This window comes from Eublepharis macularius, chromosome 10 (genome assembly GCF_028583425.1).
Source record: "Eublepharis macularius isolate TG4126 chromosome 10, MPM_Emac_v1.0, whole genome shotgun sequence".
In the NCBI taxonomy this organism is placed as follows: domain Eukaryota; kingdom Metazoa; phylum Chordata; class Lepidosauria; order Squamata; family Eublepharidae; genus Eublepharis; species Eublepharis macularius.
This window is the reverse complement of record NC_072799.1, coordinates 95834676-95861460: the sequence shown is the minus strand read 5'-3', so window position 1 is coordinate 95861460 and position 26785 is coordinate 95834676. Positions and strand designations below refer to the sequence as shown.

Below are 26785 nucleotides of genomic sequence, written 5' to 3'. Positions count from 1 at the left end.
ACAATCTAAAGCATTAGATACTGATACTACCTATGTATACACTGTGTATAATGCATACATTTTTCGAAAAAGTTTTTAAAATGTTACTACTCTCGTCCACAATTAGTACACTATAATGTGTGTGATGAGGATATATTATCAAAGAGTTCAATGTTTTCAAAGTTTTAGGTGAACTAAGTTATGCTGTTAGTCTTACTGTGATTGTGCAAGACTGCTTCTGCCCAAATAATATGCCAAACACGAAGATGCTAAGGGAGCGGAGTGTACCACAAGGCAAAATATACTGGTTAAGGTGCCTTCCTTCCAAATGATCAGCATATGTAAAAATCAAGACATCCAGAGAGTTAATATTTATTTAAATCAGTAAGTACAAGTACGAACCCTTTATCCCCAACAAAATCTTAGTAAAATATACATAAAATCCCAAATGGTACAGATGACTCTTTTCACACACATGATTCAGACTAATCCGATCATCACCACGTTACTTAGCTCCTTCCTTTCTGTCCAAGACACTTCCATTACCTCTTACAGCTAAGTCATCTGCAAATATGAACCTTCATTTTGGCATCTAAGTGCACTTTGACAAGAATTCTAAAAAAATGTTATAAACTAAAAAGGTTAACAGAAAACCTGCTTTATAAATTCTTAAGCAGCTATAACCTCTGTTTTGTGCTGAATCTAATACAAAGCCGATCGCATTCTAATAATAAAACATTTCTAAAAGTGAGAGGCACTGGTAATTGCTCAAGGAACGCGCCCCTCCTAAAACAACCTTGCATGCTTCATTGGTGTGGAAGATGGAATGCAACGAGGTGATCGATCTAGACTATGTCCATCATCCCCAAAACACGTGTTGATGGACAGCTCCTGTCCTTAGCTGGCATTTTTCTTTCTTAGCGTCCCTCCTTTAGGACAATGGTTTTCAAAACTATGTTCCAAAGAACTGGGATTCCCCAAAAGATTATCAGGGTAAGGTGGTCAATAATGGAGGGCAGCTTTCCTGAAAGACTGCTTGCTCACTGCAGGGGAGTGTCGCGTGGGCCCTCTCCATTCAGGCAGAGTGACAGCAGTGTCCATCTGGCTTAATTAGCGCTGTACACACAAGCCATGGATGCACTCTAGAACATTTCCCAGAATCCTCTGCAAGCCATATGGCTCCTAGGTCAGATGTATCATTGGGAAAAGATTTCCCTGAAGCCAGAAAATTTGAAAATCATGCCTTGGGAATCATTCTGTGTGGCAGGTAAAGATTTTTTTTTTTGCCCCAGGTCAGATTGAATGACAGTACTACCAGCTAAACTTTTAATTTGTGTAGGTTCAGCTATATTTGAGGTGCTTTTGCGTGACAGTAATTGAATATTGGTGAGTTTTTTGGGTGAGCTATTTTACTGTAATCTTGCTAGACTGCTGTAATATTGTGGAAAAGTTGTTTCATTATCTATGTGAAACAGAGATTTTTTCATTGTTCATTTTCAAAAATGATGAAGAAAAGTAGGCAAATCCCTTGTTTTTGCATTGCTAAGAGGTTTTTCCTCCCCAATTACTTAATGTACATTTAAATTCCTGTTAGTTAAAGTAGAAGATACTCACTCAAATGCACATGCACACCAAATTATCCAAGATTCCTCCCTATATTTCCTTCTTGCTCATTTTAAGTACATACGTAAGGAAGGAATACTGATACTGCATGAGAAGAATATAAATTTTTTACATTCCATTACTGGCAACTACAAGTCATATCTCATTGAAGTCTCTATTTGAAGATGCTGAGTTTACAAAACTTTTGGTTTTAAAGCTATTCCACAAATTATCCTGACTGGGTAGTCGAATTCTGGACTGCCTACTTGAGAGGCAGGACGCGTCACAGAGAAAACCTTCTGCGTCTAATGAGCACATCCGCGAGAAAAACCCGGCAGAGCTCTCCTCTCTGATTCGCAGGCTCTCCCTTGCTGCAAAGTGGTGAACGTGCCACGAGTTTTAGTCTGAAACCGTTTCCAGCGGCTTCAACGCATCCCATGCTGTGGCCCCCATTTAAGCGAAGCCGTCGCAGTGCCAGCAGAGCTCCACACACCCAGAGGAAACTCAGATCAGCGGGTAAGGGTTGCTGCAGATCATGGTACTACTCACTAAGGTATAGTGTATAAGATTACTGCCTTTTTATTTTATGGTATCTATAAATAATTCCTGTTTTAGAATGTACTGTTTGATGATGCAGGCTTTAATAGTTTTTAACACTATTTGCTTACTTATAATAAATATATTTAATTTGGCTGCATGTTAGAGAAAGATGCACTACCATCAGCACTAGTATAAATACAAGATGAATTGCCCCAGAAATTCTGATTAAAACAGAGTAAATTGTAAATCACATTAATGAAATGCATCTTGGATTATTTTATATGAAAATACAGGCATTGTGTACAATCCACTGGGAATTTCTGTTCACATCTTCAGCGAATGGGGTGTTTTAAAAAGCACAGTGAATTTGCTAAGGGAATGGACTCAATCTTGTAACTATATATGTAGTTAAAGAACAATACTTATGGATAAAAAGAACAATCATTAGTTTAAAGCATAGTAAGTATTGATATTTTCATTCCCCCCTCGAAAGTGATTGTGAATGTCAATGTACTTTTTTAAAAAATCACAAGTTTAATTCTTATGGGTGACCCCACCGTGCTAATCAAAAACACTGCACAATAGGCCCACCCATATCTAGGCTGATGTTTCTGCAAACCTGGGGTTTTTCTAGAAAAAAATCCTAGAAGCAAAGTGAGGTCTGAAAATATGGAGATAGCCAAAAGAAATTTCCAGTGTTTGGCTGGTGTTTCAGCTTGCTGCAGCAACTCGAAATGGTGCCTGGCATTGCATGGCCCCTACCAGAAGCAGAGTGGGACAGAATAAAGAATATGAAAGGTCACGGGGGGGGGGGGGCTGCAAAAGGGAGAAGAGGTCAAAGATGAGCCTGAACAACACTGAGGGGCAGCAGAGTCCAGCGGGCCGGAGTGAAGCAACTTCTCTCACAGTGAGTCTTCATGGACTCCCCAGCTGTAAATGTCTTATGGACCCAACTATCACAAAAAATGTCTATCACCTCTTGCCACCTTTGTTAATTTATTCAAGTGTCATCTGCTAGGAATGATTATAGGAAAAACCCAGAAAAGGATTTATAAATGTGTGGAAGAACCCAATATTGTACACGGTTTAGAAGTAAAAAGTACTGGTCACTTTCATCCATTTGGTCATACAAGATTACAGCTGCTGAACTTTTCTGGTGGAGTTTTTCCACTGTGCTCTAGTCCACGGGCGGTGCGGGTGGTTCTTCTCCCTGTTTGTTGAGAATATACGGAGTTAGAAGAACACAGGGAAGAAAAGTGTACAAGAGGGAAGTTAACTGCTGGTTCTTGCAAAACGCTAACCGGGTCTATGACTCACCAGGCTAAAATGCAGCAACTAAAACTGGGAGGAATGTAGACCTTGGTCAGCTTTCGGCAGGCAAGGAGGGTTCCAGATTGGCTAAACCAAGTAGGGATACTAGGCGCCAGAGTTCTTTTGTCATCTAGTTAACAGAACTGAACTCCCAGCCTACTGCTCTCTCTGGGCTCCCAGGCCCAAATGACATCAAGCACGGCTCAGATTGGACATCATGTAGAAAATGCATGGTTATTTTTCTACACAGGTAGATGCAAGCGGCTGCTGGGGGCGGGGGGGGGGGGAGAGATAATAAAAAAAACCCACCAGCTCCTTCTGCCGGTGTTTTAGGGAGTACAGAGATTTATTTTGCAGAAAGCATTTATATTCCATTCCTTAAAGGGATTTTAAATGCTCTCCTTGCCACAACCCCCACTCCTGAAGTGCCAAGTCAGGCTACATGAAATACTAGGAAACATACTTACATTGTGCGGGTAGGTTGGTTTTCCCGTTCTGTTAGATCTTCCGAAGTTCGTGGGTCTCATCAGGAACAAGGCAAGGGCCAGAACCAGCCAGGCCACCACCATCACTGCAACACTGGTGCCGTTGTCAGCGGACGGACTCGGTCCGGGCACTAGAAAGAAAACGGTATTGCATCACGGGGCAATGCAGGTCACCTTTATCGACCTGGACAGAGAAAGAATGTGCTCATGATAGGACCTGTGGGGCACAGTGGGAAAAACAGGAGAGCAGGTCAGGCACACACAGGATCAGGCTCTGTCTGGAGCAGGAGGCAAATAACTCCCTCTGAGCTTGGAGAGGAGAAACAAGAAAAACTAGCAAGTTAAAACAACCACCTGAAATACAAAATACAGTTAACGAAAATTTTCAAAGCTAAAATCTGCATAACCAACCACCGAAAGCCTTCCCTGAAAGGATCTTTCTTCCAACAATTATTGATTATGGCCATTGCTGGGGGAGGGGAGGACTCACAAGGGTAGAGATCCTAATCCCCCATGGTGATTAGGTTACTAACAGTACAGTCCTAAGAGTAACTCCAGTCTAAGTCCATTGGTTTCAATGGGCTTAGACTGGAGTAACTCTTCTTAGGATTGCACTTAAGATACGGGAAGCTGGTATTCTTCCACTATTTTTGAAAACGCTAAAGGAGTCCTTAATGCCTCCACTAAGAGTGGCGGTACTCAAACATGATATTGCGTGTATCATGAGAAGCTATGGACAGTGCTAAAAGAAATGGGGGTGCCACAACACCTGAGTATTTTATGTGCAACCTGTGCTCTGGACCAAAGGCTACTGTTAGGGAAACAGAATTGTTTCCAATTGGCAAAGGTGTCAGACAAGGATGCATATAATCTCTCTGCCTGGATTAGATCTAGAAAAAGGTGGAGTGAAAATCAGTGGAAGCAACATTAACAATCTGAGATATGCAGATGACACCACGTTACTAGTAGAAACGACGACTGATGAAGGTTGAAGGAGAAAGCGCCAAAGCAGGATTACCCCTGAACATCAAGAAGACAAGAGTAACGACTGCTGAAGAATTACACAATTTTAAAGCTGACAATGAGGAAATTGAAATTGTTCCAAGATGTTCTATTCCTTGGCTCAATCATTAAACCAACAGGGAGACCGCAATGAAGAAATCAGAAGGCGACTGAAACTTGGAAGAGCAGCTGTGAGGGACCTAGAGAAGATCCTTAAAGGTAAAAGATGTCTCTCTCTGGGAACCAAGAATAAAATAATCCAAACTATGATATTGCCCATTGCCATGTATATGGATGTGAAAGTTGGACAATGAAGAAAGCTGACAGGAAGAAAATGGATTCATTTGAACTGTGGTGCTGGAGGAGAGTTTTGCAGATACCATGGATGGCCAAAAAGACAAATAAGTGGGTACTAGAGCAAATCAAGCCAGAATTCTCCTTAGAAGCTAAAATGACAAAACTGAGGCTTTGGTCACAGCCATCATACTTTGGTCACATCATGAAAAGACCAGACTCACTGGAAAAGACAATAATGCTAGGAAAAGTTGAAGGCAGTAGGAAAAAGGGAATACCTAATACAAGATGGCTTGACTCAATAAAAGAAGCCACATCCTCCAGTTTGCAAGATCTGAGCAAGTCTGTTAATGATAGGATGTTTTGGAGGCCTTTCATTCATAGGGTCGTCATAGGTCGGAGGCAACTTGAGGACCCAAAACACACACACACACACTCTCAAACAAACAAGCTTCAAGGGGAGATTATAACGTGGTATTGCTGAACTTCTGCATTCACTAATTCAGAACAATGAATAGAGACACAGGATTCTTATCTCTCTACAGATGCTAATTTTCTGCCCCCCGAAGCATTTCTCCCCTGCTGTAGTCAAGCTGCTTACCGTTTGCCTTGTTCCTTCGCATCTTGAGTCCTTTCTTTGCCATGCCACTCCCAGACTGACTGGGATATAAGGGCTCAAGATCTCCATTCCTGCTTGTAAATGACGGAGTTTTGACCCTTGGAAGTATATACCCTGGAAAACTTGTTGGACTTTAAAGATTTGAATCTTTCTCTTCTACCTCAGACCAACATGGCTACCCACCAGAAATCAATCCCTCTCAAGCTCTCCCCTTTGCTTGGCCAGCGAAGGCAGCGTCTAGGACATGTACCAGCTGCATCTTTTGTAAGCTACTTGGACAAGGGTTTGCTTTTTCCCATGAGACCCATGCCTTGCTATTCCTTTGGCTTTAATGTCCCAATAACGGGCGGGGGGGGGGGGTAGATGAGAAGAGAGTGGCAGCTCCACCCTCTGAGTCACTGACCAAAGACTGGCCATCTGAGTCACCCTGCTCAGTCACAGGGGCTTCTTTCTTAAATGCTGTCTGCTTTACTTCCCCTTAGGCTTCAGCTGTTGCAGATTATTTTATCTGTGCTGCTCTTCAAAAGTCAAGGGAACCACCTCTACTACTTCCTGGCTACTCTCCACACACACACGCACTCTCTTAGTGTCCTTTACTCACTTGTCGACAGGCTCATAGCGTTAGCCTACCGTTCTGAAAATGTAAAAAGCAAAACATCACGACGTATTACAGAAACCCCTTTTAACTTTAACGCAGGTTTTATAGGAAGAAATGTTTGGTTGCTCTGGAGGTCTAAGGGAGGGAGCGACAGACAGACAGACGGACCGGGAGGGAGGGAGAATGAGAGAGAATAAACAGACAGACTTTGGGCCAGGTGCGCACACTCCATCTAACATCCCTCCTAGGGCTGGTGTGAGGATAAAACAGAGGAGGGGGAACTCAGCTCCCTGAAGGAAAGGGGTGATTGAAATATACTCAATAAATAATGCACAGGCTCTGCAAGGCCCCAAACCCCCTAATTACACATATTCTGGGGAGCTTACATTAAGTTAGGTTTTAAATAAAATAAAAAACTAAGATCTACCATCAATTTGGCAGTCCTCCAAGTAGGTTAATTACCCCATCCCCATGCTGAGATTTTAACTTTTAGAGGCGCGGGGGACCTAGGCGAACCACAAACCGCAGCCTGGCAGCTCTTACTGTTCTGCGAGATCTATTCAGGTAGGTACATATCTGAAGAAGGGAGCTTTGGCACTCGGACACTTATACCCTAAAAATCTTCTTGATCTCTAGGGTGCCGCTGGACTCCGGTCTTGCTGCTTGATCTGTGTGACTCTGCATGCCTCATCTGTTTTTCACATTCTCCACAGCATCTCGTAAGACACTGAACTAGCAGCACTTAGGTTAGGTTCATTCTGGGCCCCTGCAAAAAGATTAGCCGACCCACCCACCTCCCAAGACATCTTACGGTGAAGCCACCCAACTTAAAAAGAAGAAGAAGCCTGGAGACTGAGAGCAGGCTGGCTCCAGATCCCAAAGACATAATTGAGGCTCCTTATCTGAATCCAGGAGATGGTCCCCCTATTTGCATATCCAAAACCCAGCACGTCCTCCGTGGCTTCCTTTTTAATGAAAGGACAGTTTGTCAAGCTCTGAAAGACATCTTTCAGCTTCCCTGGCAAAGACGTGAGCAGACTTCTTCAGACGGAATGGAGGGGGGAGCAGGAAACAGCTACGGGTGGGAAACATTTTAAAAGCATTTTTAAAAGACATCAGGAGCAACAATTCCTTTTTCGCTAACATACTTTTGTTCAGTGGATTATATACCAAGGCTACACTTGACTTGATCTTAGCCAAAAGGCCGAGAAGCGATAACTTCATCGGTCCAGAACAAATAGGATTCTCTAAAGGAAAATCTGCTACAGGACATGGTTTTGCTTTGGCCTTTCTTGCGGATAAATATATGAACACAGGAAAGAATAAAACTTTATGTAGCCTTCGTTGACTTGAAGAGTGCATCTGATTCAATATTCAGAGATAAGTTATGGAGTAAATTAATGAGAGAACTTAGGGATAGATATGAGATTGTTATTTTTACTGAAGAAACTCCACACAGCTACTACCTGTCAAGTAAAATATTCTACAAAAGGCCATTTAATTGACAAAATAGCTGTGCTGAAGGGGTTTAAACAAGGCTGTGTGTCCCCCCCCCCCCGCCCGATCTTTTTAATCTTTTTACAAATGATACGGCACATGATAGGAGGTTTGGCTTGGCTGCTCCTCTGCTTCTTTATGCAAATGCTACAGGCACCCTTTCCTGCACAAGGGGGGGGGGGGCTACAAAGATACTTGAACACATTTTGCAGTTACAGTCAATGCCCTCTACTTTCTATTAACTACTCTAAATCTAAAGTAGTATTTTTTTTCCCAAAAGCTGGCATCCACAGAAATGGTTTATTGGTAACTTGGAAATTGAACAAATTAAGTGCTTTAGGTATCTGGGTATCACCTTTAATTACAATCTTAAATACGTGACGCACCACAATAGGTTAATAAACGTGACTAGATGTTTTTCATCTCAAATTAAACAATTTTATTTTACAAGAGGTAACCAATGTGCCTCTGCTGCAATTAGAGTATTTATCGCAAATCTTCTAGAGTATTCCCATATGGATTAACATTTTTAATCCGAAAGTAGAGGATATCCAGGCTTCTTTTCTTAGGCAAATTTTGGGAGCGCCTAATTGTGTTTCATATTTTGCACTTTGTCCAGAAACAGGCCAATCCTTGCTGGAAACGAAGGCGTGGATCATATTTTAGAGCCGAGCTAGGTAGTTTGCTCACTTACTTAAAAAACGATTCATGTAATGCAATCTGGTTAACCGGAATTACATCCAAATTGCAGCAGAGGATTTATTTTTATCTGATGAACTATATAATTTTAGATTTATTAAACAGAGACTTTTAGATTTGGAATTTTCTAAACTTTGTCCTGTACAGCCTTATATATGCTCTCCCGCTTCATCAGGTATAGATTCTCAGCCTGGAAAGATGTCTCATTATGATCTTGAGATTCCTCTCCCACGTAGGGCTTTTATGTTGGCTAGACTGAATGCATTCCTTTCTAATGTTCTCTGTGGAAGATACCAGCCAGTCCTTTCCACAAGAGGCTTTGCCCCTGTGGAGTGAATCTTCCCGAACCAATTCAGCATATAATGCTCGACTGTCGGTTGTATGTAAACCTACGCAGGAATTTGTGTGATAGTCTTTCCCAGGTAACGGTTCCTCAGAATACTGTGATCGATAGCCAGTTCTTACTGAGTGATTCGGTTGCAGAAATTACCAGAGAAGTTGTAAAAATTTTGGAGGAAATACTTAAGATCAAACCCGAATATACTGTAAAATGAGGTCTTATATTAATTTTATGTTCTCATGTTATGTATATGATCTCAACTTCCTACTGATTGCAAACACTACCTTATGTTTTTATTGTGCCAATAAAGGTATGATGATGATATACCAAGCCTGACCCCCCCCCCCCCACTACTCCCATCAAGACATTACGGGACTAAAAATACCATGATTATGCAAATGAGGAGCAGATCCCGCCTCCACCCAATCAGTCAACTGAGCAAAGTTTTAAGGCTTCCTCCAACAGAACAGCCATCTAAGTGGGAGAAAGGTACTTTGGGGGAAGGTTGAACCCATACGAATATTTTTAACATTTATATGGTGCTGCATAAAGGTTAAGATTCCAGAAGTGCAGCCATAGTAAGTTTGTAGCAGCAACATTAAAAAAGAATCCAGGTGCACCTTGAAGACTAACAAACTTTACTCCAACAGAAGCTTTCATGAGTCTGAGCTCAGATGCACTAGAGTGTAAATCATCAGGTCCAGTGGGGGCGAGGGGGGGCATGATGGGGACTGTTAAAAAGAGAAGCCCATTCAAAACGGGATCCAGTCCAAAGGATAAGAGGTCCATTCAACTTCTCTCTGTAACCTCTCTCCCCCCACCCCAATAGATTGACACTCCTCGGCACTTGAAGAAGTGAGCTTTGACTCACAAAAGCTCACGCTGAAGTAAATTTTGTCAGTGGTTAAGGTGACCCTGAAGTCATGCTTTATTTTGTATTGAGACAATCCTCTGTAATTCACAATGTTCAAAGTCTTTCCCCCCATAAAACAGCCTTATAAGACAGGGCAAAATTAATAATCATAACATTTTATTTATATACTGCCCTTATGGACAACTGTGAGGCTTTGCCCTGCTCTGGCCAGACCTTAGCGAGTTCAGCTGTAGCCCTGTTGACTGGGTGGGTACCAGCTGGGTGACCCAGGTCTCAGAAAGAGGGTGGGGGTGGGCTAACGCTGCCTGGCGTGCCTCGCTACTCTCTTGGCTGTGCTCTGAACTCACTCAGCAATCTCCTCCAAGCTCTGCTTCAAAGTCCTTCCTCTCCATCCCCATTTGTGGGTGGACTTCCCTTTTATCCCTTCCCCGTTCCCAGGCTCCCCCTCCTAGTCCCACCCCCGACAACCTAGCTGCGGCCGTATGTAGCCACACCTGTGGCCCCTTGGCTCGGACCCTCTCCCGGCCATTTCCAACCCCCTCTAACACGCCCTGCTGCTTTGCTGGGCTGCGGCTCTTCCCCTGCTTGCCCCTGGGTCGGGGTGTGGCCCAGTGCCGCCTTTGCTGCCACTGCTCTGCTACTCTTGGGGGTGCTACGGGGGCTGTCTCTGCCTCCTGTGCTCTCTCCCTCTGGCTCGGCCAAGGGGCTGCTCTGAAGGCTTGGCTGGGAAGCTGGCAGTGGCCGAGACCCAAGAGCTGCCGCCTAGCCTGCCTCCTGCTCAGGAGGGCTTGTCCGTACCTGGGGGGCTTCCTGGGGGGGGGGTGTCCTGGTAAGTGCCTTTGCTGCTGGTGCCCTCCCTTGCTGGGTGAGTGCTAAGCTGGCAGGGCTGGATGGTGGAGCTGCAAGCTTTGGGTTTGGGGGGTGCGGCTCTGGGAGGGTTCCCAAGTCCAGCCCGGGTGCCGGACCACAATTTAACACCCACTCAGAGCAGTTTGCTAAGTATGTTATTATTATCCCCGCAACAACCATCTCCCTGTGAGGTGGGTGGGGCTGAGAGAGCCCCAGAGAGCCGTGACTGGCCCGAGGTCACAATTGCAAATGGGAACAGAGAACGGGAGCCGAGAGGCTTATCCAAGTTCGTGGCTGTAGTGACAACTGATCACATGTGGAGCAGCCCTCCTGGGCTCCCCTGGAGCAGGGCCACCAGCTTGGCCATCCAGGCTTCGGAGCACAGGCTGGAGCTTGGAGCCGGGACGCAGGGTTTGTGCCTACTGGGCCAGTGGATCCAGCCACGCAGCCTCCTCAAGCCTCAGCCTAAACAGGCTGAGAGGTGGTCTGGCTCTGCTGCACCTCCTGGTGGTGCTGAGGCTCTTGAGACTGAGCTGTGCCTTGGGCAGGATCCCGCACATCAGCATGACTCTCAGAGCCCTGTTCCGGGGCCAGGCTAGGACTGCACGCTGCCAGTCGGGCACCTCGCCTCCTTTGCACTGTCTCAACCCGGATCTTCTGCCAGCGCTGCTCTAGTGGCACGGCAGAGGGCCCTCCTGAGTGGCTACAGGCCTCCTGAGTTTGTCTCCTGGCTGGCAGAGGCCTAGTGGTTCTCTTCGAGGCTGGTGGCAGACCCTGGCCGGGCGGGCCTGGGTGCTGCTGGAGCTTGGGCAAAACGGGTGCCACTGCAGGGTCAGGGCCTCCCTCGTCCTGCTGGGCCTCCTGGGGCTCAGGTTCCTGGGCTCTTCCTCTGAGCGGTGCAGAGGGGGTCATCGTGACACCAGCAGGACCACCCCAGTCCACACTGCTAGAATTCTCTGCCCTGAGCGGTGGGTCACCCTCTTGGTCTCTGTGCACGTCTCCTCCTCTAGGAACGCCTCGTTCCAGTCCTTTTTCTTGCAAGGGTAAACTGAGTCTCCAGCTTTAATTCAGAAAAGCCAGGTGTTTCTCGGCGACTGGCACTATTCTATGGCTGTTTCAAAGTAAGTGGGTTCAGTTTTGCGTGTGTGTGTGTGTGTGTTTCCCCCCCCTTTATGCTTCTGCTTTCTGTTTTATCTGGATGCAGGGGGGGGAAAAAAAACCCGAAGCCCCTAGTAAGCTTTCATAAAAAGGACTTTCCCATTCATTGGGGCGTTCCCTCTCAGGCCTAGATTTCCAGGACTTTGTCATTTGTTTGGACCAATGCCATGACAGCAGATGATTTCAGCAGAGCTGCAGCTGCCTCTTTCCCAAACCGAGCCCCACCCAAACCTCAGCCAGTATTGCTGTAATCCTTAACCCCAAAGGGGGGCAGCAGCAGCTGGACCTCAGAGAGGAAGCGAAAGACCCGCAAGAATGCAGGTGCCAGGGAGCGCACTGAGCAGCTGGGGAGCTCGGAAGGACAGCTGGGCCGATTCCAGACGGCCCCCTGCCTCACGAAATGTCACGCGTCGTTGCACAGAAAACGTGAAATATCACGTTTTGCGCAACGTCGCACAAAACTCGCGCGAGAAAACGCGATATTTCGCGTTTTCTGCGCGACGACGCGCGACATTTCGAGAGGCAGGGGGCCGTCTGGAATCGGCCCTGGTTCTCTCCCCAATATCCTGCTTTCAAGAGCGAATGTGTGCTCGGACCGAAGCTCTTTCCAGCTTGGGTTAAAGGGGAAGGGGAAAAGCTGAGATGGCCCAGAAGAGACCTACGTTGGGTGCTTCAGGCTTGAACTGGAAACGATCTTAGCCAACTACTGTAAAATGTGCGTAAGCAGTGGTTCCTCTCCAGGTACAGACTGGAAGAAGACTTTGCAACACACACGGAACCTCTATACAGGGTTACTGGCTGGGGTGGGGAGGGGCCCTCAGGATAGAAGTCTCGGGGTCGCAGGTCATCTTGAGGGCCCAGACACCTGCGCAAGTCATGTTCATTTCCAAATTCAGTGTGGATAGTGTCAGAATGCCAGAGGGACTCTGATCCATCTGGGCAGCCCTGTCTCTGGATCCCCAGACCTGATATAAATGCCAGGAGCCCCTCTTTCTGCCTTTGCCAGCTATGCAGAGCGATGTGTTTGCTTGTTAACCTGCAGGTTCCAACATACACTGTTGATACTGGAGACCACGAACTGGAGCATCTACATTCCCAGTCTGGATTATAAATGAACCACAGTCCCAGACTGACTCTGGATCCAAGCTCCATATGTTAAAGAACAGAAACAAAGCTTTTATGTATACTTAGATTTGATTTCTTTTGCTCAGATATACATATTTGGGTGTAAGATACACATATGCATTGTCAAATGTCAATCATACACCTTTTTTTTTTTTTGCTTTATACCACCTTCATACCCTGACCTGGATAGCCCAGGTGAGCCAGATCTTGTCAGATCTCAGAAGCTAAGCAGGGTCAGCCTTGGTTAGTAATTAGATAGGAGACCTCCAACGAAGACCAGGGTGGCAGAGGCAGGCAATGGCAAACCGTCCCTTGTAGTCTCTTGCCATGAAAACCCCGCCACGGGTTGCCATAAGTCATCTGTGACTTGAGGGCACTCTCTGCCACTACCTTCATACATATAAGCAATAAGTCTGTCTGAAGTGGTCCCTTGCTGTGTTTATATGCTCTAAAAATATCGGCCCAGATCATCTTTGGACTCTTAGAACAGGCAAAGCAAGGCCTTCACTTTAATCAGCCTGTTTGTTTATACTGCAGTAATTCCTGGGAATTCCTGGGACTGGGGGGTGTTTTCAGTCCACAACGTTATACTAGATTAGATTTCTTTAGATTTCTTTATTACAGCACTTAGCCAATACATTTATCATAAAAATTAAAATACATATTTTACGACCGTTAAAACACAATGTTATACTTCAATTCCAATACAAGCTCAGCTACTAAACCCATTTTCTAAAGGGGCAGGAGAAGAAAATGCCAAATGTACAGAAAGGTGTTATCTGCTCTGAAGATTAAGATACTAACATGGAAGTTGGTGGGCTCTTCCAGGACCCCACTCTGCGTTTCAGATGAAAAACCCTGTTGCCTGCTGACATTTGACTATTCTTCTGACCTCCTTGAAATATACTGAAATCGAATCGCTTCCTTCTGAGACATCAGAATAGAGTTTGCCTGTGTCCATTTTCCAACATAATTCTTTAATTTGAGGCTTAAGACCCAGTCGCTAGACCGAGTCAATAATGGAAGAATGGTTTACAATACTGTAGTGCAGTACAGGGCCTCTGGAACGCTGGGCTGGTGCAGGTGATCTGAAAGCCCACCAGCTGCTGGGGGTGGGCAGATGTTCTGATTGGGGGAAAGGCTCTGTAAAAAGAAAGCTCTTCCCCCGTGTCACTGCTCTGATAAAATGGCCATCCCTTCTGTGTCTGCCTGTCACTGAAAAATGAAAACGGCTTTCAATTCAATCACAAAACTCAGGCTTAACAAATAATTTGCCACTGACGACTGTACTTAGATAGACATATTCCTGACTGGAACGGCAATAGATACTAAATGGGAACAGCAACTCCTATCCAGGAAGATCTCTGGCACTCTTTGATTTCTCTGATTACTTTGCAAACATAAGTTAACTCACATTCCTGAAGGCATTCCGTGTCTGTGCAGTAAGACTGTGATTGTCGTAACTGAAATGAAGAAAACAACATAATCACAGTTTATTCATACGGTTATTTAGGCTTTCCCCCCTACTTGTCTCTTCAACACGGACTTAAAGCAGCTTACAAAATACAAATGAAAATACTTACAAAAACAGACAAAATTAACAAGGGAGAGTTATTAGCTCTAGAGTTTGAGGGCGTCTTCTGAATTTCTGAAATCAAAATGATTCTGGATAATCGAGCGCTGTTTCCTAGATGTTAATTTACCATGTCCGTGGTGTGGACTCTCATCTGCTGCAGCAAAAATAAACAAGGCTCTCGTGGAAGCTTATTCCAATCAATACAAGCTTTAGTGGACTAGAGTGCCTGTTTCAACAGATACAGACATTTTACATAGGGTAGTGGGGTGGGGGGGACAGCAGCAGAATCAAGACCCCAAGAAATGCAAGTGGTACGTGATGGAATGTACTTCTGTTAAAAAAATAATGGAGATCTTCAAGTCACAATTCTGTACCAGACAGCAGAGTGTCATGATGCGTCAGACGAGGATTTGGGAGGCCCTGGCCTGAGTCCCCGCTCTGTCATGGAAACCTGCCAAGTGAATTTGAGTCAGTCACTTTCTCCCAGCACAACCTAACTCACAGGTCCCCCATTGGGGAGAAAAGCAGGGTAGGAATATCTAAATAAATACTTCATATAAAAACTTGAAGGGGGGAGGGGGACTCCAGAGTGAAATTTATTTAATGTATAGTCCGCCTTTCTCAATGAGACCCAAAGTGGATTACTCAGTGCAACTCAGTAAGTCAACAGCTAGGACATTTGATGAACAAATACAGTAGGGCAGGGCTTTTTTTCTGGGAAAAGAGGTGGTGGAACTCAGTGGTGGAACTCAAGACTGCACAATGGCGTCACTTTCGGTCAGCTGGAACAAGGAGAGAATTTTTTAAAGTTTAAATTGCCCTCGGAGAAAATGGTCACATGGCCGGTGGCCCCGCCCCCTGATCTCCAGACAGAGGAGAGTTTAGATTGTCCTCCGTGCCGGAACTCCGTTCCACCATGTTTAAGAGGTGCCGGAACTCTGTTCCACCGCATTCCCACTGAAAAAAAGCCCTGCAATAGGGTATGGATTGTAGAGATCCAAAAACAGCATAAATCCAAACACGGAGATGAAATGAAGCATAAGTAATTAAACATGACATCTTTAGTAATGCAGAAACTACCCAAGAGGAGCATATCTATATCAACAGACAGTACCTAGTAGAATAGTCTACAGATCCAGTTTGGTGTAGTGGTTAAGAGCGCGGGACTCTAATCTGGAGAGCCGGGTTTGATTCCTCACTCCTCTACTTGAAGCCAGCTGGGTGACCTTGCAGTCACAGTTCTCTGAAGCTCTCTCAGCTCCACCCACCTCTCAGGGTGATTGTTGTTGTGGGCATAATAATAACAAACTTTGTAAACCGCTCTGAGTGGGTGTTAAAGTCATCCTGAAGGGTGGTATATAAATCAAATGTTGTTGTTGTTATCCTGGCCCTATCCAAGACATCTCTCTGAGCCAATTCTTACAGCACAGCCCTACCACCTGATTTAAAAAGCCCTCCTGAATAATTCAGTTTTGCATAGTTTGCAGAAAGCCGGGAGCGTGGGAGCTTTCCTGACCTCCTCAGGCAGGCCATTCCATAAGGTGGGGGCTACCACAGGGAAAGCACCTGTGCTGGCAGCTGTTGATTTTGCCCACCTGCAGGGTGGAATCTGCAGAAGGCCCTGAACAGATGAGCGAAGCTGCCATGGCGGGACACAGGGGGAAAGATGGTTGTGCAGATATGAGGGGCTGAGACCATGAAGGGCCTTGAATAGGCTCATCATGACTTTGATTTGAGCCTAATAACCAGTGCTTTTTTTCTGGGAAAAGAGGTGGTGGAACTCAGTGGGTTGCCCTTGGTGAAAATGGTCACATGGCTGGTGGCCCCGCCCCCTGATCTCCAAACAGAGGGGAGTTTGGAGTCAACTCCCCTCTGTCTGGAGATCAGGGGGCGGGGCCACCAGCCATGTGACCATTTTCAAGAGGTTCTGGAACTCTGTTCCACCATGTTCCAGCTGAAAAAAAGCCCTGCTAGTAACTGATGGGAAGCCAATGGAATGACTGTCGGAAGGGAGTAATACACATGCTCTGCCTAGCTCCAGAAAGTAAATGAGCTGCAGCGTTCAGTGCTAGCTGGAGTCTCCAAGTTGACTTTGAGGGAAGTTCTCTGTCTAGCGTATTGTAGTAGTTTAGTCTCGATGTTACCGTGGCATGAACCCAGATCGGCCATGTCCAGGTGGGGGCCATCTTGTGGGAACTCTGAGTTGGGGGAAGGCCTTTCTTTTCTGCTGCGTTTACTTGCTTCTCTTACAGCAGCAATGGATCTAGAAGATATTAGGTGGGGGGATTTCGGACAGGTTCTTCACAGAAAACGAATTCCAGGGAGAAACTCTGTTTTGTACGGCAGTCACAAGCAGACTTCTTTTTTGGAAGAAGACGATGGCTACTGAAGGGCCACTTCCAGTTAACTTGGGCCTGATGGGAATCAGACGGGACACGTGACATTCCATACCCCGCATCAGCAGAGAGTCACTAATGAACAAGGCTTCCTTTCCCTTCTAATGGTATTTGTTTGTAGCTCCATGGCACCCCTACTGGTTCTTTCTGGTTCTTGTTGTTGAACATCTGCCAGCGACTCTGTCACGTCAGCAAGGGCCTGGAATCAATTTCTGAGCTCCGGTGGCCCTGCCTGCCGTCTCGCTCTGAGCCTTCTGGCTTCCACTGTCTATCTCTGAGGAAGTTCATTAGGAAAATATTCGGCTTTATTGTCCTTTCCACCCCTCTCCCCACCCCTCTGTAGGACCTGCAGACTTTTGTTGATGAAATCCTCTCCTCCTTTGACCTCTTGAAGGGGACCAATTCGTTCTTCCAGGCTCTTCACTTTTTCTTCTGGGGATGCTGTGCTGAGGAGAACGGAGCATCACGTCTCCAGGCCTGACCCCGTGGCCCAAGGCGTGTGTGGCTTACCAGGGACAAAGATCAAAGATACCACAGACTGGGTGGCCAAACTAGTCAGACCAACAGACCATTGCCCATTTGTGATGGTCCACGTGGGAACAAATGACGCACCTGTGAACACCACTGAACACATTAGGGCTGGCTGTGAAGTCCTTGGGAGGTAACGGGAAGGAAGGGTGGCCCAGGTGGTATTCCCTTCGATCCTGCCGGTCAGCGGAAAAGGAATGCACTGTGAGGAGGAGATTAGGGAGGTGAGCCAGCGGCTGCATTCATGGTGCCTGCAGGAGCAATTTGGATTCTGCAACTACGGGCGACTTTTCTTGAAGATGACCTGCTTGCACGCAATGTACTCCCCCCGTCAAGGACAGGGAAGAGTATGTTTGGGAGGAACCTGGAGGAATTCATCAGGAGGGCTTTAAACTGACAGGGGGGCTCACCTCAACAAAAAGACGTTTTCAGATACATAAGGAGCAAATGGAAGGTAAAGGGTGTGATATCCTGTTGCTGGGTGACAACGGAGAAACTATGACAGAGGACAGAGAGACAGCAGAAAGGCTCGATACCTACTTTGCCTCAGTTTTCTCCCTGAAGGAGAGAACAGGCCCACCTAGAGATGGCAGTAGGCAAGGCATGGATTCAGGGCTTCTGGTTGACATGGGCAGAGAAGTTGTGGAGAAACACTTTGCTACACTGGTTGTGTACAGATTTCCTGGACAAGTGGGGTGCACTCAAGACCACTTAAAGAACTTTCAAAAGGGCTTGCAGGCCCTTTGTTGACCATATTCCAGGCCCCTGGGAGGGGAGGAGATGTGCCAGAAGACTGGAGGAGGGCAAATTTCATTCCAATCTTGAAGAAGGAGAAAAAGAATGATCCAGGGAACTACAGACCAATCAGCCTGACCTCTGTCCCAGGGCAGATATTGGAGCAGATACTAAAGGAGTCACGCTGCAAGCATCTGACGGACAACATGGCAATACAGGGAAGTCAGCATGGATTTATCCCCAATAGGTCCTGCCAGACAACTTCATCTCCTTATCTGACTGAGTGATAGGCTTACTGGATCACGGAAATGCGGTCAATGTAAGTTTATCTGGATTTCAGTAAATCTTTTAACAAGGTTCCTCATGATGTCCTGATGGATAAACTGGTAGACAGTGGACTGGACTCTAGAATGGTTAAATGGATAGGGAACTGGCTAGATAACCACACCCAAAGAGTTCTTGTCAGTGGCATCATGTCTGATTGGAGGGAGGTGGGGGGTGTCCGGTGGAGTGCCGCAGGGCTTGGTTCTGGGCCCAGAGCTTTTCAGTATTTTTATAAATGACCTGGATGAGGGTGTGAAGGGATTGCTCATTAAATTTGCAGATGACACCAAACTGGGAGAAGTGGCAAACGCCCTTGAAGACAGGCATAGAATGCAATGAGAACACATGTCAGGATGCCTCCTGCCATACTCTGCAGGGCCTGTTTGTGTGTCTTCGATGTTAAAAGCTGCTATCTGCTTGGAAGGTGAAGGCCTGCCGTTATCTCTTTCTCAGCCCGTGGTTTCTCTTTCACCTGGGCCTCGTGGTCTTGGAGTTTCTCTTACATCATCTCCGCTATGTCCTGCTGCCCATCTATTAAACTTCGCTGTTTCCTGAAGGGGGGTGGGAACTCGGGTTGGGCTTAGAATCCTATATACATTATGTGCTTGTAGAGAAATGCCATTCCTGGCAAAGAATATAGCAGTGAATTAACTAGCAGATTATCAAATAAAATCCTTTAACTCATGCGGTTCCTGGGTGGATGGGAAGCTAAATATGAGCAGTCAGTGTGATGCAGCAGCAAAAAAGGTGAATGCAATCCTGGGCTGTATCAATAAAGGCATAACATCCAAAGCATAAGGGGTGTTGGTCAGGCCCCATCCGGAGTATTGTGTGCAGTTCTGGAAGCTTCACTTCAAAAGGGATGTGGACAAATTGGCGTGGGTGCAGAGGAGAGCAACCAGGATGGTCAGGGGCCTGGAGACCAAGCCCTATGAGGGAAGACTGAGAGACCTGGGGATGTACAGTTTGGAGAAGAGGAGATGGAGGGGAGACATGGCTGCTCTCTTTCAGTATTTAAAAGGCTGTCACTTAGAGGAGGGAAGGCAGCTGTTTCTGTTGGTAAAAGGGGATAAGACTCAAAACAATGGGTTTAAACTACAGGTGGTATCAGTTCCTGGCAGGTAGATCCCTCAGCCCCTCTCCAGTGAACACACATTGATTCCAGTAGAAAAGCTTTTATTAGGATCTTTACAGTTCAGGTCTGAACTCCATCACGGCGCTTGGTAGAAGTGACAAGGCAAAGCAGGTAAGCATCGTTATACTTGATTTCCCCGCTCCCAAATAACTGTCAGGATTTTGGGCGCGCATCTCTACATGGGTCCTGTGAGAACCCTTTTTAGTTATGGTTAAACAGTGAGTACAGAATAACAGGTTCCCAGCATCTGAGCAAAGTAGCAGGCATCTGGAGTCTCCAAGGTTGTCTCTGACTTGGAGACGCATAGTTCTGTGAGATAACATGAAAGGCCCCCTCTAGTTAGAAGGCCTGGAGAAATAACAGTTATAATATGGAAAGAACATGGCTAAGGAGAGAATACATCATATTAGCATCAAACATTCAATACACTGTGGCATCGGTGACATAACAACCCTACAATCATGGCATGGCGGTACACAGACATGACAGGAGGGAAGGTACCAGCTGGATGTTGGGAAAAACTTCATGTTAAGAGTAATCCAGAAGTAGAATCAGCTTCCTAGAGATGTGGTGGGTTCCCCCTCATTGCAGTCTTCAGGGAGTGGCTGGGTGAATACTTGTTGGGGCTGTTTTAGGTTGTTCCTACATTGGGCAGCGCGTTGGACTAGGTGGTCTGTAAGGCCCCTTCTGAGATAACCACTAAGCTCTTAACTGAGTTAGCCAGGGTCAACTGAACCCCATTAAAGTCAGGGAAATGACTAAACTAGGATTTATTAAGAGGTTCCCTCCTCTGCCCAAGAAGGACTTGAGATTTATGATTCATTACAGATGTTAACTCTCTTACCAAAGCCTGTGATTTCCCACTCGTTATCATTATTAGTCAGCTTAGCAAAATTTGTGAACCGTCTCTGTACTTTTCTTGATTAGATTTCATCCTGTACTTCTTATATTTCATGGTCTCTTGACTCTGCTGTGTGTTTTTTTCCTCATTATCCTACATAAAACGTCTGCACAGAGAAGAGTCATTCATCTGAGGAACAACTTATTAAAGCTCCTTAAATCTCCACACACATCTTGGCTTGAATTTTCAAAATCTAGCATCTGTGTTTGTTGTCAGTTCCTTTAGGAGCAGGGCAAACACATTCATAAATCTTAATCAATATGGAAGATTGATTAGACAACAATTAACAAGGAAATATTCCTGTACAAGCCCTGTACAGAGTTTTCATTAATAATAATAATTACAACAACAACTGTGTGCTTCCATACTGCCCTTCCAGACAGATTAGTGCCACACTCAGAGCTGGGGCTGAGAGAAGCGGCTGGCCTGCAGAGCTCACGGCAGTCGTGGGAGTCGAACCAGCAGTGCTGATTCACAACCCAACCACTTAAGAATGTCCTGTGGGGAAGTGCCAATATTTGGCAGGCTTTGTTTATTGCCATTAAAAATCCTTGTGACATCAGTTTAAAAACAAGGAGTCTATTCAAATACCAAAAGAATTACATCAGTTGATCTCCAGCATAAGCAATGTCTTTCAGCATCTTGTTACTTTATTGCTCAGCTGTTTTAGCTAATAATGCTGTCCCAGTTGGTTACAAGCAGGACTTTTTTTCAGCGGGAACATGGTGGAACAGAGTTCCGGCACCTCTTTAAAATGGTCACATGGCCGGTGGCCCCGCCCCCTGTTCTCCAGACAGAGGGAGTTTAGATTGCCCTCTGCGCCACTGGTGCGGAGGGCAATCTAAACTCCCCTCTGTCTAGAGAACAGGGGGCGGGGCCACCGGCCATGTGACCTTTTTCGCTGAGGGTGATTTAAACTTTAAAAAACTCCCCCCTTGTTCCAGCTGACCCAAAGTGACATCATGCGGTCCTGAGTTCCACCACCTCTTTTCCCAGAAAAAAAGCCCTGGTTACAAGCCAGGAGAACAATTTTCTGGGTCTCTGTGAAATCTAATAATTTACTGAAATGCTTACAAGAATCTCTCTCTCCCTCTCTCTCTTGTGTCTTTAGTAACAGGAAACAGCCAATATGCCAAATCTTCTATTTTGGTTGTTTGGCATGTGGGTGATTTGTATTTCCCATTTTTATTTCCCAATAAATATTCCCATATGATGGAATATTTATTACTTAAAACTTTACTGAAAGTGTATGTGGTCATGTAAAAAAATCAATGAATAAGATCTCTGTGGGGATAGGTGAGCATGTTCTATCAAATACTTCTGTGGAAAGTGGTTGATTATCAAAAAGAGTCCAGTAGCACCTTTAAGACTAACCAATTTTATTATAGCATTTTGCTATATATTATAGCAAATTGGTTAGTCTTAAAGGTGCTACTGGACTCTTTTTGATTTTGCTACTACAGACTAACACGGCTCACTCCTCTGGATCTATGACCAGTGGTTGATTATGTCATCTTTCAGCCGTAAAAGGCCTGGGTCAGTAGTCACAAAACTGCGGGTGTTCCATTCAAACCGTAAATTGAGGCTTAAACAGCGGTATGGAACAAGGAGTTCTGAACAAAAGTGTTAATAATAAAAGATACTGAGAAGCCCCAAAATCAGAGTGAGGGGAAAAGTTAGTGTTTCGTCCCTGGGCCCATGGAATCCAAGGAGGTTTGAATGCGTGGCAAAGCCTCTCTTCTTTACAGGCTCTGAGAAGCCTCCAAAAGCCAAAGGGGGGGGTGAGAGGAGGGGGGGGTCAGTTGGGCACTTACCCTCCCCTGCCCCCCACCCCTGCCCCCTGCAGCAGGGTGAAGGCACGCGAGGGGGAGGCACACACACACACACACACACACATGCTCCCTTCATCGCACCAGAAAATGACATTTTCTGGTGCAACTGGGAAGCGTGTGCTCCACACCTGCTGACTGCCTGGCAGGTAAGCAGAAGCAGGGGGGTAGGGGCTGAGAACAGGGCATCCCCCTGCCTCCAGAAGGGGACGGTACCCAGAAGCAACTTTTCCTCAGAGCAACAGGACATGACCCATAACCAATTTGGATCAAAGCCCCAGGCCAGAAGGTGGCCTTTCTTCAGCCAATTGCCCTTGGTGCTGCTCCACAGACTGTCTTCTCTGGTACTCATTTTTCCAGAGAAATGTCCTGCGCCCTCAGGAGAAAGACACACGAGTTCCTTCTCCCCCCCCCCCCGCCCCTTTCAATTTTCTTGCTGGGCAACTGCTCAGCTCAGCCTGCGCAGAAGTCCCCTTTCTCTGCAGAGCAGGGGGCGTTCCCAGACCCAGGCTGGCTCAGCAAGAGGAAAACAGGGCACGGGCATCTAATACATAAAACAGTATTTTGTAAAAGGCCTACCCCCCCCCCAAATGATGATATTTTCCTGAAAACCAGGCATTTGGGTTTTCAACATATTAGCTTTATCTTTCAAGTTGTTTTTGATTAATATCTTAGCCTGGTTGGTATATCCTCAGATATAAATTTCTCTCTCTCAGTTTAGCCCGATCACATGTAACCGATTGTTCCAGACAATACTGGCAGCGTAATGATTTTTAGAAAGACTCTTCAATTTGTGTCAAAATAATATCAGGGTGTTCTGTAAACTGGCTTCTAACCGCGCAAGCATATCTCAGTCTTTATCATTGTAGCTGGCATGTCAACACAACGTTCTTGCAGCATACAGATGGCCAAATTCTCACATTTCAACTTCATAAAAAGAACAGGAAACAGCCTTCCCCACAAAAATTGCCAGTTTGTTTGTATTATGAGATGCACGTCTGAGAACCATTATTTATGAGGCAAAGAACAAAAGACATAGGAAGCAATTAAACGAAAAGCACCTTTCTAAAGAGGCTGCCCAGGTAGGCCTGCAGTTCCCGTTCCCTGCCCAGAGAGGGCAGTGCTGACATAGGCAACACTTGTGACTATGTGCAAAATATTTATTAGCATAAGAAATAACCACAGAGATGTTTTACATGCTTTTTCTATCAACTGTTTATATTTTCTGGTAAACACTTGCCCTTATTGCATATATGTTTAAGATCGGAGTGTAAGAAGGGCAGGGGTGCACAGATGGCTCTACTTCTAATTTAGAACAGTGACGATCTTCTAATGGGAGAGGTTGGTTTTTACTGACAGGCCTGTACTAGTCTAAGTCCAGGCTACCTGCCAGTTCGCTAGAGAGAAATTTATTTATTTACTTCATTTATACCCCCACCTTCCTCCCCAATGAAGACCCAAAGAAGCTTCCTTTGTTCTCCTCTTCTCTATTTTATCCTCACAACAGACCTGAAAGGTAGACTGGGCTACTGCATGGGACTGGCAGAAGAGCACCTGGCCAGCTTCCATGGCAGAGCAGGAATTCTGGCTCCTGTTTGTATTTTGACTATCTTTGCTAAACTAGACATAAATACAGAAAAGTGGTAACAGGTATCTTCACAAAACGCCAGTAAGGAAGCTGGTTAGCCCACCCCTTGTTTGCTGCCACCCCACGGCTAGGTCTGAGAGCGGATTCCCTTGTGATCAGGAAGGGCTTCCTGGAGGCCGGGCGCTGTGCTGAAGATGACGGACGCGCTCTGCTGAAGCGCCGCGCCTGGCCCACGCCTGATTTGAGCTGATTAACACCAAACAGGACTTCCGAGCTATGGCCTAAGATGGCAGCAGGTTAAGCAACCCGCCCCGCCCCCCCAGCCCGTTGTAATCCACTTTGGTGAAGACCTGTTTTGCAATGGAAGAGCGGAAACTTTAAGACAACCTTCCTCCCAATAAGGAACCTAAAATGGTGGTCCAGGGAACCTGTCCTGACTGGCTGACAGAGCAGGTGCTCTTCTGCCAGTCCCATGCAGTAGCCCAGTCTACCTTTCAGGTCTGTTGTGAGGATAAAATAGAGGAGAGGAGAACAAAGGAAGCTTCTTTGGGTCTTCATTGGGGAGGAAGGTGGGGGTATAAATGAAGTAAATAAATAAATTTCTCTCTAGCGAACTGGCAGGTAGCCTGGACTTAGAATAGTACAGGCCTGTCAGTAAAAACCAACTCTCTCCAAATGCTCGAGAGCAGTAACATAACAACAATCTCTGAAAAGCTGGCAGTCAGGGTGAATAGTTGCTTGGAGCCCATAGTTAAACAACTTGCTTCATCTGCTGCGTCACAAACTGCCAAGACAGCCCTAGAATTAGGGCTTGCATTACAGGAGGAGGTGCAACAAATTCAGACAGCTGAAGGCACTTTATCAGCCAAAGTCACTGAATAAGACACAAAGCTTAAAGTCAAAAAAATGAAATGTAGGCGTTGCCCAGAAAAAGAGGAAGGAAACTCTCATCTTGCAATATTTGTCTCCTTGCGGCTGGCTACACTCTTCCAGTTACAAGGTGGTGTCGCCCCCAGCATGGAGCAAACTTATAGATGGGCTCATCTGCAGCAAATAGATCTCAATTCCCAAGGGATATACTTGTGACTTTCCGGGACTACAGAACAAACGGAAAAAAATCTTACAAGAAGCCTGTAAACAAAGTCATCTACTATATCGAAATAAAGAAATGCAGGTGTTCCAAGACCCCCCATCAGAAACACTCAGGATGCGTTGAGATCTAAAGCCGATCACGAACACCCTATCAAAGCCAATATAAAATATAGATGGGTTGGTTCCTCCACAGAACTATCCATGCTTCACAGATAGTTGCTTTGCTCGTAATCTGGATGAAGGGCAAGCACTACTGAAGACATGGAGTCTCAATTCTTCATTGGATTCACCTACCAAACTTCCACCAAAAGATTCAAAAATACCTGATATTTGGAGGAAAACCTCACCCCGACTCCAGCACAAGTGCTGACTTATAAGTTGCTTAAAAATCTACTATTACCTTACAAATAGTACTGTTATTAGGTTCTTGATTGTGTACTACCTATTTGTTATTTGTTAAGCTATTGTGTAATTTGTACATTGTTATCTGTTTTTTATTAATAAAAATGTATTATTTTAAAAAATCTACTATTGAAATAGCACATTTGGCAATATCTAGTTAATTTATCTATTTGTAATTGGGCTGAGGTTGAGAGTCTGAATCTCTCAGTGTAACCCCCCCCCCTCACTATTTGTTTCACCCTTCAGGTTCAGAGTCATATGTGCTCTACAAACCCCTGGGTGGTATTTAATTTTTAAGATGTTTTTTTCTTTTCTCTATTTCTTCTTAGCAATAATGTCCAAAGATACAATGGTCCCCTAGGGAAAGTCGTTGGAGACAACAATAAAAGACAGGACGTTTGCTCTTTAACTAGTTGTCATTTGGGTAAGGTAAAAGGTGGGTTGGGGAGGGAGGGAATTTCTTTATTCAAGTTCTTCTTCTTTTGTTAACATGCTTACAGGCTAGTTGTATTGTGGCCAAGAAAGAGAAGGCATTTCTCCTTTTTTAATTAGCCGACACATTTGCAGTCTCTCTCTTAATGACCAAAAAGAAAATAAGTCACATACCCACTACCAAACACGCTCCCTCTGTTAAACGGGTAAGGTACTCTATGAAAAAGAAAGAGACAACCTCTTTCTTTACTTTGTCTCTCTGTAAAACCACAAACTTTCCTCTGAAGATTAATTTTGGAAGAATTTGCATAAGATGTACTAAATGGTTTTTCTTCATTTGGTCTTTCAATAGTTGTTAGGTGGGTAAGGGCAGAGGGTGGGCTGGGGAGGGAGGGAACCTTTTTATTCAAGTTATCCTTTTCTGGTTAATATGTTTACAGGCTAGGTGCATTATGGCCATGTTGGGAACACAAGCATCTTTCCATGGGAAGAACACAGGGCTTCATTTTCCACAGAAATGAAAAAATAGGACGTGTATGGCCCTTATACTGCCAGTGCCACAAAAACTGTCAAGTTGGTGACTAAACATGAATCCAAGCAGTATGTCACCTGCCAGTGATGCTTTAACAATGACCTATTTCACAAAGTCTATTTAAACATCCCAGGTTATGAGGGCCAGTTTGGTGTAGTGGTTAAGAGTGCGGGACTCTAATCTGGAGAGCTGGGTTTGATTCCCCACTCCTCCGCTTGAAGCCAGCTGGGTAACCTTGGGTCAGTCACAGCTCTCTCAGAGCTCTCTCACCCTGACCCACCTCACAGGGTGTTTGTTAACTGACTTGTTAACCGCTCTGACTGTGGCGTTAAACTGTCTTGAA

General features: G+C 45.4%; 1 protein-coding gene across 3 annotated transcripts in view; it reads right to left on the bottom strand.

The window, feature by feature from the left end:
* Positions 1-335: 335 nt before the first annotated feature.
* The window catches only part of SMIM14 (small integral membrane protein 14), a 47720-nt gene continuing 21270 nt past the window's right edge, over positions 336-26785 (bottom strand). For all 3 annotated transcript variants that reach the window (XM_054989960.1, XM_054989962.1, XM_054989961.1), the window contains exons 3-5: positions 14387-14435; positions 3900-4048; positions 336-3331 (exon numbers count right to left, since the gene is read on the bottom strand). In XM_054989960.1, coding sequence (XP_054845935.1) covers positions 3299-3331; positions 3900-4048; positions 14387-14435 — 231 coding nt within the window. In that variant the 3' untranslated portion in view covers positions 336-3298. The remainder of the gene's footprint in view (positions 3332-3899; positions 4049-14386; positions 14436-26785) is intronic.